Source organism: Pygoscelis adeliae, unplaced genomic scaffold (genome assembly GCF_000699105.1).
Source record: "Pygoscelis adeliae isolate BGI_AS28 unplaced genomic scaffold, ASM69910v1 Scaffold114, whole genome shotgun sequence".
NCBI lineage: Eukaryota > Metazoa > Chordata > Aves > Sphenisciformes > Spheniscidae > Pygoscelis > Pygoscelis adeliae.
Genome location: NW_008824587.1, coordinates 4,498,423 through 4,514,606, shown reverse-complemented (window position 1 = coordinate 4,514,606; position 16,184 = coordinate 4,498,423). Strand labels below are relative to the sequence as shown.

The window sequence follows — 16,184 nt, the reverse complement described above, 5'->3', positions numbered from 1 at the left end:
AGGGCCCGGGGAGCCCCGTTTGCAGGCCCCCAGCTTGCTGCAGCGCTGGTACGGGGAGTCCCGTGGGGAGCTCCCTGCCTGGCCGGTGGGTTTAACACCCCCGTGCCCCGGGGGTGCCGGCACTGCCTCGCCATGAGAGCCCACGGCAGGCAGGGCTGTGGGCGAGATGCCCTGGACGAAGGGATTTCCCTGGTACCTTGCTGCGTGTACCCCTCAGCCAGGCGTAGTAACCCCCGGGCTGTTTTCTGTGCCCAAAATTTCTTGCGCTTTGCTCTTCTCATCTCTGCTCTGGCCAAAATGTTGCGTGTAACCTTGTGGGGAGGGCCCGTCGCCCGTGTCTGGTCCCTGCAGGCTCCAGCCACCTTGAGACCATATCCAAATGTGGCTCCCAGAGGGGGTTACGCCAACCCACGGGCCGCGGGGTGTGAGGTGGCTGTCAGCCGTGGGGTCTGGCAGGAGCAGGGGGTCGTCGTGCGGCTGTAACACCTGGGGGGGGTTTATCTGGTCGGCGTGGGGAGACGCCAGAGCCCGGCGTGGCTGGAGCGCGGCCGCACGCGGGGGAAGAGCAGCGTCCCCTCGCTGCGGCAGGGTAGGCTTGCTGCAAAGGCTGGCCTGGCAGGGAGCGGGGCCAAAGGGTTTATAACTTTGTGGCGTTTAAGAGACGACTCCCTCTGGTTTAATACGTTCTTCTGTAGCTCTGTCCTTGACGTGAAGCTTGTCCCTCCTCCAGCTCCCAGCACGGCCAGCAAAGCTCTGAGTAAACTCAAGCAGCTTTGAAACCTCCTGGGCAAACACCCTTTCGTTGGTCTTTGATGCACAGAAAACTGTATGAAAGCAGAGTTTTGACAATGAAAGCGTACATATGGTTATTTGTAATAATTTTTTTTTTTATATGGGGTCTGCAAACAAAATCCCCCCAACCATGTGCAGCCAATTCTGGTGCATGTAGAAATCTCCGGCAGCTATCGAGTCCAAGGCTGCTGCTGCTGTAGAGCAGTTTGGGAATCTGCCCCTGTGGTTGGTAGGACAAGCAAAAAAATTGCTGCTGTTAGTGAGAAGATGCTTTTAGATCTCCTGCTTGGCTCTAGCGGCATTACTGCTCCAAGTGACCCGGTGTGTGGTTTGTGAAGTGCAGTACAAGGAGGTGCAGGTCGTGTGTTCCCTTCACTCACCTGATTTTTCTCCTCTTCCTGCAGGAGGAGGATTGCTGGATGAAGGCCGACCCCAGGACTTTGAGCCAGATGTCAGAGAAAAGTTGGATTTCTTTGTGAGCAGCTCACGCAGCATCCGCAAGTGCCCTTCCCTTTTGTGGCTCCTGGAGGTGCTGAGATCCTTGTTCAGACATGGCATTTAGAAGGACAGAGGGAATGTCCATCATCCAGGCCTTGGCAATGACCGTGGCAGAGATCCCCGTGTTCGTTTACACGACGTTCGGGCAGGTACAACAAGCAGGAAAAGCTTTTCTGTCGGGTTCCTTGGGTTTTCTCTTTGGGGGTTGTCTGTAGAGAGAGAAGAGTCTGTGTTAGTTTTGAGGGACAGAGGCATGACGGGGTGATGCTGGGGGATCTGGGCAGTTTGAGGGTTTGTAAGAATCGCATGGAGAGTTTGGGGTGGTGGGAGGAAGCTGCTCAGGGTGGGCTTGGCGTAGGGAGAGGGGAGAGAAGGGCTTCCCACATCCCTTCCCAGGAGAATGCACAGGCTCAACCTTTCTTTTCTTCAAAGGCACTAAAAAAAGACTTTTGTTTTAAAGATGATTAATACATTTCCCACTTGCAGTAATGCAACACTTGGGGTAATAAAGCTCAGCTACATACCTGGGTTTAAGAATTGAATTTGGGTAACCTGGATTGCATCTGTTATGGGCCGTGTGCAGATTTTTGCAGGGTGTTTTGGCAATGAGAATTGAGACCAAGTTCTCCAGATTCTGTCAAAATGATGCTCTGCAGTTTCTCTGCTGCTAAGTCTTAGTTGTGTAGCAGGGGCTGTGTTTTGTGGGTGGGAGGGGGAATGCCAAGGTGTCTTATGTTTAAGACTGCTTATGAAAAAAACAAAAAGAGGGTGGTGGAATTGTTTTTTCATTGTTGCTCTTTCATATCTTTTGTGTTTAAAGTCTGTCTTCTCTCAGCTGCGGCTCTCTCCAGGCCTGCGTAAGGTGCTGTTTGCTACAGCTCTCGGGACAGTTGCGTTGGCTCTTACAGCTCATCAGCTGAAGCGTCGTCGTCGTCGAAAGAAGCAGATCGCTCCGGAGAAGTGCGGCTTTAAGCCTGGAGGGATCACCGTGCCCATCTTGCCAACCAGAAGGGTCTCCTCCGTGAAGAAAGGTTGGCCTTGCAAAAAGGGAAAATCCCCAAAAGCTTTTCCTGAGGGAGCAAAGAGGGTGTACAGGGAGCGATGGGAAGTTCCTGACAGCTGAGGGGAGAGGAAAGCAAAGCCATTTGTATAGTGCATCGATGCAGAATGAAGTTAGAAGCCTGAAGCACAGTGCCACGAACACAGGGTTAGCAGAGGAAAGGGAGAGACCCTGAGCTTAAAGCCCTTGCGAGAAAAAAGTGACACCGAGGTTTTCACCAAGGTTTGCAGTTCCCATCCCCCTCCTACAGAAAGACTGTGGACCCGTTGCGCCATGCTTCCCCCGATAATAACGGCCTGGGGCACACGGTGACCTGGTTGCGTATTGATCTCGGTGATGCCAATATGACGCCTGACCCAGGGGTCCCGTGCGCAGCCGCGTTGGTGAGGTTGGGTGGTGGAGAGGAGGGTGGCCTGGGCCAGGCTGGGGAGTCAGAAGTGTCTGCCCAGCTCTGCGGTGGCTCCCGGACTGTGGGCACCTTCTTCACCTGCTTGTATTGATTTTTGGGGTAAGACTGACCGACGTCCTTAGCAAAGCACTTTAGGGATTAAGCATTTGTGTTGTGAAACATATGAAAATCTTTAAGCATGTTTAATAATAACCAAGGGAGCGATGTCCATGCCCTGCCTGGCCTGAGGGAAGCTGGAGGAGTTCTTCCTTGATGCTTTCCACTTGTGCTTGCCTCCTGCCATCCATAAGCGGTGAATAAATACTCATTCCTCAGCCTCAGATCCCCACTGATACCACCTCTCCTAGTGTCTGAGAGCAAAACAGAGCATACAGGAGACCCGTGACTCATTTCTAGGTATTGGATGCTGCTTTGCCCATCCGCAGTCACACCTGACAGGGCCATGTTCCCCTCCCTATTCACAGCTGCAGTGAACCTGGCCTAAAATCCTGTTTTTGTTTGACCTTCCCAACTGCAGGATACTCCAGCAAGAGAGTCCAGAGTCCTGGTAGCAAGAGCAATGACACGCTCAGTGGGATTTCCTCCATCGAGCCCAGCAAACATTCCAGTTCCTCCCACAGCCTCGCCTCGGTAAGGACCTTCTTGGCTGGGCTGGGAGAATCAGCGCTGGGAGATAGGAGTGCACCTACCTGTAACAAGATCACCGAGTCCTTGGGCTTGCACTGGCTGATGGATAAAGCCAAACCTTTGAGCAGAACAGGTTACAGTGTAATTGTAGGGTGTGTTCCGATATTAACTTCACAGTGACTGGAGTTGCCTGCATGAAATCAGAGCAGCATTTTCCCGTGGCCAAGAGCCCCAGGGTACATCCCACTTCTTTGGCCAACGAGGGGCTGCAGGAGGGACTTGCGTGTGGGACATGGCCATGATTCCTCGGGGCTGTCTGTGACCCCCTCAAGAAGGAGGCTGGGTTGTTGCTGGGTCTCACAGCAACTGGGAGCTTGTTTGCTTCCCTCCGTGGTGGGGCTTTGGGTGGCCCCGCAGCCCCTGTGCCAGTACAGCCCTCCTTTGCTGGGGCTGCTCACAGGTTGCTTGGTTGTTAAAACCAAGTTAACTACCAAAATCTGATAGCTCTGTTCGGGAAGCAGTGCAGGTTGAGAACACAGCCTAGTCATTCTACCTCCTCCAAAGCCAAAAGCAGCCTATAAATACAGGTAATTCAGGCTTAACCAGGCAGGAGAAGCCATCACTGCTTATATCCACCTCTTGTGAGACCAAGCGCAGAAGCTCTGGGGAGCATTTGTGGCTTTAAGACCTGTTTTACATCCCCACTGCTCAAAGCCTCGTGTAGTGCTGTTGGAGCAGTGGGCGGCACAAGCGAACCTCTGCAGGTTCGTGTACTGTGACTTACTGCAAAACACCCCCTTGGCATCACCCGCCTGGGCTCGGCGGCTGGTTAGCAATGCTGGGACAAGAAGAGGGAAAAATCACCCCTTCGAAGGGAGCTGTCGGCCACCAACACCCTACAGTATGTGCAGGCATTGCTGTATTTTAGCTTGTCCTGTACGGTTAAAGCACCAGAAAGTTGCCAGAAATCTGTGCTGGCCAAAGTGTGTCTCCAGCAGGCGGCAGTGCCGGCACGGCGCTGGGCGTGCAGCCCTGCACCAGTATTCCCCTGGGGTTACTGGGATACGATGGGATGTGTCAGTGAGGACCAAGTGGTGTCCAGCTCTGGCCTCCCTCCCCCTGCAGGGACTCTCACGTCCATTTAATTCCCCCGCGGCTTCTCCCTTCCCACAGATGCTGTCTGGGTTTTGTATCGCTGAAGTCTGTTTCTCTTTAGATAAAAAATTATCTAAATTCCTTTTTCTGCTGCTGGTGCATGGGTGGGGATATCCACACGGAGAGACATCTGTTCCCGTACCCCCTTCATTGTGTGGGAGCTGAGCGTCTGTGACACCGTACTCACTGCTTTCATGTTACTTGATGGGAAAACAGCTCATCCTTCGCACAGCTGCAGTTTCTGCCTGCTCTCTCGTCTGCTTCCTGGGGCTCTTTGCCATCTAGTAAATAAGTCAGCAGCAGTGAACTGATGATTTGCAGTTCTGGATCTCAAGGTGATTTATTAACAACTCCACAGAGATTAATCAATGGAGGCAGGGCAAGAATTCATCTGTCAGATGATTATTGTAGCTTTTTTCTAGTATCAGGCTCACATTTGGACATCTTTCTCTAAGCCATATGAAAACACTGGTCATTGCTAGTGTTTGAACCCAGCGCTTTATTGGGTCAGACTTTAAAAGACGTTTACGCGCTAGTGTGAAGTTGGAGAAAGCTGACAATTTGCCGTGTGGATCTTGGTGCCCAGCCCTCCTAGGAGAAGGTTTGGTTACAAAGAGAAGAGCGAGGATCCCCCTGGCCAAAGTCCTCAGCTGTATTTTTGCTGGTAATCTGTTCCTTTGTTTGGACTGTGGTTGCTTCCGCCCACTTCCAGTGTTTTTTGTACGGACAGCTGCGGCTGACATGAACTTTCTATCAAAATCCTTGTAGCGATTGCTTTGGAGCGTTCTCGGGCTGTCACCTCCATCAGTGCTCTCCTGCTAGTGCTCACCGTTGTACAGCTTGCCTTTTCCTAGTGAAGCTTCAGTGTAAATTGGTTGGGAAGGTATTTTCCACGCAACTTTCTGTCCTTTCAAAGACACGGCTGTGGTGCTGGGTGGAGAAGGGGAGGACTTCTCACCTCGCCTCCCCTCTCAGCGCCGTACGGCTCTTCGGCAGTTGACAGCGTAGCGTAAACCCAAGTGGGAGGGAGCCGGTAACCATTGATACCTTCCCCTTCCCAGGCCAGGGAGTACCAGTAAGGGGGAGCGCAAGGGCAAACGTGGGGAAGGGAAATGGCTTATAACTCAGATTTAACTGGTGGTGGTGTTTGTGTGGTCTTAACGCTGCTACCCTTGGAGAGAATTCAAAAGGTATTTGCTGTTCTCTGCTGCTTTCCTGCAGATGGTAGCAGTCAACTCTTCGAGTCCAACACCAGCCTCAGCAGGGATGTGGGAGGCCCAGGCAATGGGGGATGCTGGAGCCATTGGTGATTCCAGTGCAGAAAGCCTCTACGTTCAAGGTAAACAAGCACAAGGGTAACATCACCCTGGGAGGGTTGTTTATCACTGTGAGTGCAAAAAGAGGGTGTAAATTGACATAGAGCATCAGCAGCTCAATGCAGAGCTCTAATAGGAAGCGCTCTCCCACTCTTGACTTAAACTCGGTCACTTGTTAGTTATAGAAATCCCATCTTCTTCTCCTAAAGAAACATTTCGCTGTTTTCTCAGTGAATAATTTACTTCCAAAATACTGTTCTTTGAGCAACAGGCTCACCTTGTGCGGAGAACAGTATTTTGGAAGTAACGCGGTTGATGTTTTAACCGGTTTGGGGATGTCCTCCTTAACTTCTAATCCAAATTCTTAATCTAAGAAATAGAATACATTTGTTCTTTCTTATCAGCTGGGGAGAGGCTTCCCTCTTCACTGGATTGTCTGAGTGAGCAAAGGCTCATGCTGTATCGCTTTGTTCCTAAGTGGCCTGGGACTGTCACAGCCTGTATTTGGTTGTACTGGCAGGCATGGAGCTGTTTGAGGAGGCCCTGCAGAAGTGGGAGCAGGCGCTGACCATCAGGCAGAGGGACAATGCTAGTACCAGCACCCCCGTGCCCTGGGACAGCAAGAAACGACGAGAGAGCATGTCTGAGAACATCCCAGAGGTAGGTCCCCACTTTTCCCTTGCGTTTGCCAGCTGGGGGAACACGCTGAAAGACCAGCCCTGGTGCTGGAAGCAGTAATTAGGAGGTTAAAAGAAGAGCAAATTAAGGGCAGAGTTGGGCCAGACTCTGTTTAAGAGCTGTCTATATCTGTGGCTTCCTTATGCAATGTGAGTGGGTGTTGTTAATTTCTTTTTCTTTTTAATAAGTCTCGCCCCCTCGTTCCCCAGCTTTTCTACCCACCTTCCAGCATCATGTCAGTCACTGTCATGCAAGTCCTCCAGCAGCAGAGGCTGCGGTAGGAAAAGACTGTAACAAATACAGCACTGGAGAGAAGGAAATAGCTTTTTGCTTGGCAGTGTTGTGTCTGTAACTTTTTAACACATTTGAAAGTGGAGATCTTGATGGTCACTGTCACTTCCTAGGAAGCTGGGTGGAGAAGCAGAGGCTGGCTGCCTGCGTGTATTAATGAGTAAAGTGAAGTGGTAACTCGGTAGAAGCTAAGTATGCCCCTGCTCACTGAGCAAGCGGGTCAGGGGGATGTGTAACTCGTTCTGCCTACGGCTACAGAAACAAGTATTATAGGACAACGCCTTGTTGTCTTGGACTTGAGGACTATGCAGGGAAGACCTCTAACAAGAGGAGATCCAAACTAGAAAGGCTCAGTGACAATCATGAAGCTAAAGAGAGCAGCTGTAGCTCAGGACTGTGAAAAGAGCTAAACTCCCAACTCTCCAGGAGTTCTCGCTGGCAAAAAGTGTTCCCAGCCTCTTATAAACAGGGCCTGGTGTAGTAAGTATGTGGGATATTTGTCTTTTGTGGTGGATAATATTTATCCAAGTCAAATCTAAATTCTCTTGTTGTCTGTCCTTGAAGAGTCCTATAGTACTTCTAAAACTGACTTAAAAACAGTTGATTCATTATCAAAATAGATTTTGTGCTTCTTGTTAATGCTTCTATCTTCTGGGTGAGATACTCACGCAGACACAGGGGCATGAAGGCAAGATGCTGTGTAAGTCTTGCTTGGAGAGTGGCTTTTTTTTTTTTTTCCCCCCCCTCCCCCCCCCCCTCCTCCGGTGCTGCTTACAGCAAACTTTGCTTATGCCCAGCACCTTAATCCAAGGACTCTTACTCTGTTATCCAGTTCTGGATACTCTGTTGTATTCAACACAGGTTTTCTGATGTGATTCCCTCTTGAAATTAGGCTAAAGTGACAAGTCAGGAGAATTAAGTGATCTATAACTCATTAAAATACCTGTTTTTCTGGATGGCACGTTAAAGTTCTAAAGCTTTTTCTTCCTTTTTTAACAGGAAAACAAAATTGTAAAGCTAAAAAGCCAGAGGGTTTGAATAGGCTGTGTAGAAGCTTCCCTCCCCTTGTGTTATTAGCTGCATTGTAGGATTAATGAATCCTCTCTCACTCGTTTTGTTTTGTTTTTCTTAAATCATTTAATCTGCAAACTGTAAATCCCATTTTACTGAAAATTTCCTTCCATATTTGTGCTGTCAATCTGTCTCTGCTCAGTTGGCTAACTAAGGGTGGCATTTATGTATGTTCAAGGAGGAGTCCCAGAAAAGGGAGTTCGCTGAGAAGCTGGAGTCCCTCTTGCACCGAGCCTACCACCTCCAGGAAGAGTTTGGGTCTTCGCTTCAGTCAGACAGCATGCTGCTGGATCTGGGTATGGGAGCTGGGTTAGAAATGCATTAGAAGGCCAGTTTCTTTTCTGATTTTGCATCTTTTCTGTAAGCTAGGCAATGAAGTGGTGACAAAATGCTGTTTGTGGGGGTGGGAGGGAGAGCACAGTGGCTAAGAGGAGTGGTAGTCCATAAACTCCGACACATGCAGCTTCTTCCTCTCCTCCAGAGAAGACTTTAATGCTTCCATTGACGGATGGGTCATTGCGGCTTCGGACAGATGATGAAGACAGCTCAATTTCCGAGGACTCCTTCTTCTCTGCAGCAGAGGTGACTTAAGGTTCAGCTGTGTGTAGCAATCCAGCTGCTTGGAGGGGAGCCACAAAGACAGTGGAGCCAAACACATCTTGGTAGAGGAAGATGATACAACATGGAGCAACAGCCCCAAGCTGGGAGGTTCATGATGGATGTTAGGAAAAGCTGTTTCATTAGGGGCATGGTGCAGGCCTTTCCAACCAGCATTTCCATGTAATCTTCCTATCTACTGTAGAAAACATGCCATAATAGCTAGGAAAGTACTGTAAATCTAATGAAATGTGGCTTGGTTGTGTAAATTTTAGGTGATACTGAGCTGTGTTAGAGCCGAGACAGCTTTGAAACTGTTGGGAAAAGAAATATCTTTGCATGAAATAACTGGCACTGACAAAAGTTTGCTAGCTGAAGAAGGCATACCTTGCTTGGGTGCAGTCTCTGAGTATTTGCAAATATTTAACAAGATCATTTTGTTCTTCCATGCCTCTTGCCACCTCTACAGCTCTTTGACTCTCTCCACTTTGAGGAAATACCATTCCACCTCTCTAAGCCAGTAGCAGCCTATGAAGAAGCTCTGCAGTTAGTGAAAGAAGGGAAAGTTGCGTGCCGGACGCTGAGGTGAAGTGCCAGCTGGAGTTGTGGGTCCTTGTGTCAAGGCTCCTTTGAGCAGCGTGAACACGTTATTTGCCTTTGAGCAGCCCTATAACCAGAATAACGCTTTGGGGACAAAAACTCTTAGCATCCTTCCTGCTGGTTCAGACTTGCTAGGGAACTAGCCCCAGATTTTAGGGGACACATGTTAAGAAAGGGTAATTGTCCCAGGAAATTAATAATGGGAAATAATTAATAATGGGAAATATGACTGTTCTGTGTGGCTGGCTGGCATAGTTCTGTGTGGCTGTGCTGTAATAGCCTTCGCAGAGGTGGTCTGGTCCCCCAGTGACCTGTACAAAGGGAATGCAGTTGTTACTTCCTCGTAGGCACAGATTGGGAATTATTTTTTTTAGGGGAGCATAGTTGTTAGGAACACAGACATTGGGAGAGCTGAAATTTATGCAATCCTTCCCCTTTCCCTCTAGGACAGAGCTCCTTGGCTGCTACAGCGACCAGGATTTCCTCGCGAAGCTGCATTGCGTCAGGCAGGCCTTCCAGGTGAGAACAGCTCGAGGTTCCTGGGTTGCTGCGGTGTGTTGCTGCCAGCAGCACGTTCTCCTCTTCCCATGCAAGGGTGAAGTCTTTGCCCCTCTAGAGCAAGTAAAAGCAGAAGGAGCAGCAGCTCAAGCTCCCCTTGCTTAACTGTAATCCCGTCCTGATCGAAGCGTTTTGGAGAGGGAGAGGATCCCCTGGTCGCTGTGCCCGGCTTGAGCGGTGGTTACATGGCCACTGACACTAGTTTAGTTCTGGGAAGTGTAAGTTTGGTGATTTCAGAGGTGCCCAGGAGCTGCTACTCCCACTTAAGAGCTTTTCACTGGGCTGGAGTCAAACCTCTGAAGTGGGGGAGCAAGGTTTCCTTCTCCTTACTGCGATCCGCATCCTAGCAATGTATGTCTAGAGCCTGAACAGCAGCTTTTGTGCCCTGGCCCTACTGCCACTCTGTGGCTCCCGTGCCTCTGTTCTTGCTGATTCCAGTCTTTCAGCCTAATTTTAAACTCGCTTCCTGGAGAGAGCAGTTTTGTTTTCTAGACTTCAGCTTATTAAATGTTAACGATAGTGGTGTATGCAGCATTGCACTGCTTTGTGTCCTGTCCTTTCTTCTCCCAACTCAGAATTCATGCGGGGGTAGGTGTTCACAGGAGACTTCTTGTGTTCCCTTTGCAGGAGCTGCTGGAGGATGAAAGCAATCAACTGTTTTTTGGGGAGGTTGGGAAGCAAATGGTGATAGGACTGATGACAAAAGCTGAAAAGGTAGGAAGTTTGTATAACAACTCAGCTGTGTCTTGTGAGCACAGGGACACTTGTTCCTCCATCCCAACCCGGAGTTTTTCCAGTGTCTTGGAAGGAGAAAACTTCATCTGTATGCTGGTGACTATTGCAAGAAATAAAATGCCCGTGCTTTTAATCTTGTTTAACCAAATTCTCTTGAAAGAACCTCTCTGTGCAGCTCTTGTCCACGGTTTGATACTGTGTCTCACTGGAGCAAACAGAGGGTACAGGCTGTGCATCAGCAATGGCATCATCTCAAGGAATATAGGAAAGGGAAAAGAGAATCAACCACATACCAGCTCTCAGATCACTGGCTTAGTCACTGGTTATCCCCTAAACAGGGAGATCGTCGCTTGCACAGCGTTAGTCCCTTACTGGCTTGGTTTGCTTACAGGTGTCTCTAGCTACTTCCTTGAAGAAAGTGGAGCAACGTAGGTGCTTTGAGTCACAGCTGAACCTGGGGCAATCCATGCCTCCCAGAAACAAAGTCTCTCTGCACAAAGCGTGTTTTGGCAAAGAACTTCAGCCAGTCGCATGCATTGATGTTGATGTTAGCTCAAAATAGAGTAGTCAAACTTTGGTGAAATGTGCCCGCAACTGTTGTACCTTCTGAAGTGTTTTGTTTCTCTGCTCTCCCAGAATCCCAAAGCTTTTCTGGAAAGCTACGAGGAGATGCTGCAGTATGCACTGAAGCAAGAGACCTGGCCGACCACTCAGCAGGAGCTGGAGGGAAGAGGGGTTGGTAAAGACGTTCTCTCTAGAAAGTTGCAGAGGAGTTGGAGGATAATGAATATGTAGGAACAGCCCAGGAGTGAAAGAACTGCTGCTGAAATACGATTATTTTGCAATCGTACGTTGTTGGGGAGGCTGGGGGGGAAAACGGGCTGTTGGGGTGTTTAAACTTCATGGCAAACCTTGCCTTCAGCAATGTCAGCAATACTGTGGTTAAAAAAGCCAAACCCAAAACCCCAGCTCAAAATCCCAACTTTTTCTAGAGGGCACAAGCTACTGTCCGTAGGTCTGTAAGATTTGTTTGCCTTTTGACCGGGCTTTTCCTGGACACAGGATTAATAAGTCTCTTGGCCAGGCCCTCTCTGGGGGCTGTGAACTGAGTGTACACACTGAGCGTACAGTCCTCCTGCCTTGGTGGCAAACTTCATCTCATTACGTTTTGTTGCTTCAAAGCAAAAGAGTAAAGTCTATCTCCTTTTTTTAAACCTGTTTCCTTTACTGACTGTTCTGCTCTCTGACAGGTGGTGTGCATGAGTTTCTTTGATATCGTGCTGGACTTCATCCTCATGGATGCTTTTGAGGATCTGGAGAACCCTCCCTCCTCTGTGCTGGCTGTGCTGCGCAACCGATGGCTCTCCGACAGCTTCAAGGAGACAGTACGTTAAATGCTTAATCTTTGTGCTGAGCATGAGATCTCAGTGCCAAGGCTAGGAAAGAGTATAAACTCTGCTGTCCTGGCTGAGCTGAATTTTCTGTTTAGAAATACCATGCTTTCCTGAAGCTCTAAGCAACAATCTTCTGGCACATGTAAATTGTTTACAGGAAAGCTTTCCTTAATTTGAAAGCATCTGGTTGGCTCCAATAGACTTATTTCTCTAGCAGCATTTATCAGTGATGCCATGGAGATGTTAAAAGATGACAACGCATATTTTCATGAATGAGGATAAGAGGATCAAAATGTAGGGAAAAACAAGTGTGGGTTTTTGCACCTGGCCATTCATTCTGGTGGTACCTCCGCAGACACTGAGGCTCAAATAGCAGCGCTTTCCTCTAGTCCTGGCCCCCAGCTGCATATTTAAGACTGATTAGTTTCATAGACTGAGAAGAAGATGGTTGGGAGGCACCTTTTAACAGCTGTCTGCCTACAGTCTGCATTCTGGGGTGTTTGGCAGCTGTGTCAGATCATATTAGCGATCTTCAAAAACACTTTGGCTTTTCTGGAATGGATCTGGAGTGGCTAAATCTGCTTCCAGTTCACTTCGATTTTGTCACTAATTTTAGAGTTGTTGGTGCAAAAGGGCCACTGCTTTGATACTTTGATGGCAATGTGTTGGTAAACCTTTTTTTGGTTTGTTTTTGGTTTTTTTTGAAAAGTAATTCCAGTAACTGATGGTCTCTCTCCGTTCATTGTAGGCTCTAGCAACTGCCTGCTGGTCAGTCCTGAAAGCAAAAAGGAGGCTTCTGATGGTAAGCAAAATTAACTAAAAGGGAAAGAATCTAATGTGTTTGAAGCTGAAAAGACAACACCTAGATCTTGACAAAATACAAAATCTGGTATAAGACTGAACTGAATCATGTTCTTTGTGATGCTTTAGAGCACTGGCGTCCTGCCGTCATTGCTCCAGTGCCATGCCAGTGTCTTGCTGAATCAGTCTGAGTTTATTCTCCCTTTTTCTTAATGTGAGGATTAAAAAGACATCATTGCCTGTCTGGTATTCCCTCTCCCCGCTCACAGTACCGTAGGAATGGTCACAGACACCAAGCAACAAGGGGCTGCCCCTGAATTGTAGTTCCCCTGCTGGCAGCGCAACGAATGGCTTATGCGCTTCTCCGCTTCCCAGCGCTGATTGCTGACTGGCTATTACTTGATGCGTTTCCCTTAAATCTGTGGCTTTCTAAAGTATCACAGAGTCCATGAGTTCATGGACCTGGGGAACAGGAAGCCGCAACTTCACAACCCCAGTTCTGCCACAGGGTCTGTGGCCTCTGGCAAGTTTTCAGCTCCTGTCCCACAACCAGCTGGTACGAGATGGTACAAAGAGAAATGAGAGCGTTGGAAGGCGTATTGGTGCTGTCATGTAGTAGCTCTGGCTTGGATATTTGCATGCCCTTTCCTGGCTTGGTCTGGAGATTATAAATAGAGTCTATGAAGACTGCCTGATGGTTGCCTTTCATTTTCTTCTATTTATTTTCCTCCTGAAATAGTAGTTTAGAAACATGAAGATAGAAAGCTCTAGTCATCCTTCAAGGGATCTGAAAGATAAATGTAATTCTGCAGGAAGAGATGTTCTTAAGTAGCTTTTAACTTCAGTTACTGAAGCACGGTGCTTTCTGGCATGGAATTTGATATGGAATAAGCTGGTAATTCTGTCCGAGAACCGAGACTGACCAATTCTTCCCTTCCCTGTGTCAGGTACCAGATGGCTTTATCTCTCATTTCTACTCCGTATCGGAGCATGTCAGTCCTGTTCTAGCCTTTGGTTTTCTGGGGCCCAAGCAGCAGCTATCTGAAGTCTGCAGTTTCTTCAAGGTAAGATGGCTTCTCTGTACCAAATCTGTGTGGGACTAATGCTGTCTTCAGGCTTAAAGCTGCAGATGTGTGCTTTTGATGACTGACGTGGCATTAAGAAACTTGTCTATGTACAAAAGCCTTCTAAAAATCACTGTTTTTTGAGATGCAGATTGCTGAATTCAGATTGATAAGAATTCCCATCACAGTTTACCATAGCTGATAGCAAAAATGTGTGATGAGATCAATTTATACCATCAGTATTGGAAAAGGTTACGGGCGCATATGCTGAGAGAATATGTTGTCTAAGAGTACATGGGATCTTACAAGTTATGTATTTGATCTTGAAGCCTAAATCCTCTTGTTCTCGTAGATAATATCATGAGAGGCTGTGTTGCATTCATGAAATGTTTGCATGGATATTGCCATGGACATCAGCATTGCTTTCCTGACTTCATGAGCTTTGCTGTCCCGTTCTAGAGGCATGAGGGGATTTAGCCACAAAAGTAATACCCAGCCTGAAGCAGATCTTCGCTCAGATGGCAGATGTGCAAAATTCCTTGTGGGGTTCTCTGCTTGCTGCAGCCCAGGCAGCTGGTGTTTGCAGGTGGGAGGAAGTCTCTTTACTGTAAACCTTCCTTTTGTCTTTGCAGCACCAGATAGTACAATATCTGAAGGACATGTTTGATTTGGACAATGTGAGATACACAACAGTGCAGTCACTGGCAGAAGACATTTTGCAGCTGTCGCGGCGGCGCAGTGAGATCCTCTTGGGATACCTGGGCACCGAGACTTCCCCTGAGATGAACGGCACGCTTCCTCATGAAAATGAGCCGCTGAAGGAGCTCATCTGACGTCAGTCAGGGGAGGAAAACAGTTTTGTACAAGGACCTTTTTCCTCCCAGCGATGGATAAAACTACCTGCAATGCTCAGTGGTGGCAGCAAGACTATTTCAACACACAGCAACCTGGTGGGACCTTCTGCTTTTTGTAGCCAGTAGTGTTTGCTGGGATGGATCCAGGACCACTTGCCAGCTTATGGTTTGAATTTCTTCTTTGTTCCACCTTCCTGTTTATTATTATTATTGTTTTTAATGTGTCATACAAATCACGAACTGCCTGGGCCCAGATTTTTGCCCAATTCTCTTGAATAGGGCAATATATGTACCCGTTTTGCCTGTGCATTTTCTGGGAGATGATCCCTGACGTTTACGATTGTCTGTGGGAGCAGGAACATCACTGGTAAATTCTCCACTTGACCCTTAGCTTCTTAAGGAGGCTTTGTTTGCTTTGGGATTTTTATTATCGTTCTTTCTCTGCTGTGTTTCTACAGACATTACTGCTGATTTTTACCTTACGTGTTTTAACACATGCAATGTGACTAGCAAAGATTTCTTTCCCAGGGAGGAAGAAATACTTCTGTAAAGCACTGAAGTAAAATGCAGACTTCTGTAACCAGTCTGAAGCTCTAAGGAAGTTGGTCTGTTGCCTCTGTGTTGCTGCTGTTTGCAGGCCAGATGACGGGCTCTGTGGGGCGGTCATCCTCGCTTAGGAGATTGCTGAGGCCTTGTTTGCCCCTAAGGCAAGCTAGTGTGAGGAAGGGGTGGATTTGCATCCTGCCTGTGCATGCACAAAGTCTTTAACATCCATCAGAGTGCCTTGCTGTATTTCAGAATGAGCCAGCAGCAGTTTTCGCTGGGTAGGAGGTGTGGGGTGTACACAAGCAGAGGGAACCGGTATGGTGTGGTGCCTATTCCCATTATGCACAAGGCAGTAAGAGGTGTAGACGTTGGATGTGATGTACAAAAGGGGTTATGTGTGCAGGTAGCTGGAGAGCTGGGATCAAGCTGCTAGAGAGGAAACGACTCTTTGTAGTCTGTCAATCCGAAGAAACGTAGCGTAGTTTTGGGCATAGATCAAATGCATGTGCATGTATGACCTTGTAGCGCTGGGAAGGGCTCTTATCGAATGATGTGATCCTGACTGCACAGCCAGCACCTGAAATCCGGCTGCTTTGGGACACATGCTGAGTTGGATACTAGTGTAGGGTGGTGGCAGTGGAGTGTGCTGAACTCGAGGCGGTCCTGGCTTTTGTGTGAGGTTTGCAGCGGTTTGCCGAGTCCTCTGTGAGTGCAATGCCACAGATGAAGGTTGAGGGTCCAGCCTGTGCTTTCTCCTGTTGCAGGCCACATACATCTCCAAGTCCCAGCCTCAGAATGAGGAGGTCTTCAGGGAGAAGAAAATGAGTACTTTCACAAAAACATGGGCTTGACTGATTAGTTATCCCTTGTGTCTGTTCCAGGTAAAAGGCGTAAGTCTTATCTAGCCATATTTTTGCAAGGGGAAAAAAAAAAAAGTAAGAATCTGGAGTTTCCATATGAGTGGAAAGTCAGTGCATGGGCTTGGAGAATACAAATGTCTTCTTTCTTCCTCTTCAGATATCTAACGTGGACTCTGCTGGTAAAAGCAGGAAGGAAGTAAGCAGGGAAAAAGTAAACAGGAGGATGTAAGAGGAGTAGATAAATGCTCCTGAGATGCTTGCAAGAGGGTAAGGGTAGA

At 48.2% G+C, this 16,184-nt stretch overlaps 1 protein-coding gene across 1 annotated transcript; it reads left to right on the top strand.

Moving 5' to 3' along the window:
* The first annotated feature begins 1,199 nt into the window (after positions 1–1,199).
* FAM73B (family with sequence similarity 73, member B) lies at positions 1,200–15,953 on the top strand. The gene is made up of 15 exons (XM_009322100.1): positions 1,200–1,439; positions 2,111–2,321; positions 3,277–3,389; positions 5,763–5,880; positions 6,378–6,517; positions 8,076–8,193; positions 8,379–8,479; positions 8,964–9,079; positions 9,541–9,613; positions 10,280–10,366; positions 11,024–11,122; positions 11,638–11,772; positions 12,530–12,583; positions 13,530–13,646; positions 14,279–15,953. Exons 1-15 carry the CDS (start codon positions 1,344–1,346, stop codon positions 14,477–14,479), a joined length of 1,779 nt encoding a protein of 592 aa, XP_009320375.1. The 5' UTR covers positions 1,200–1,343; the 3' UTR covers positions 14,480–15,953.
* Positions 15,954–16,184: the final 231 nt, after the last annotated feature.

Coding starts and splice junctions, on each gene's coding strand:
- FAM73B (XM_009322100.1), top strand. CDS start 1,344: ATGGCATTTAGAAGGACAGAGGGAATGTCCATCATCCAGGCCTTGGCA. Junction 11,773..12,529: donor CCGACAGCTTCAAGGAGACA/GTACGTTAAATG, acceptor CGTTCATTGTAG/GCTCTAGCAACTGCCTGCTG. Junction 13,647..14,278: donor AAGTCTGCAGTTTCTTCAAG/GTAAGATGGCTT, acceptor TTGTCTTTGCAG/CACCAGATAGTACAATATCT.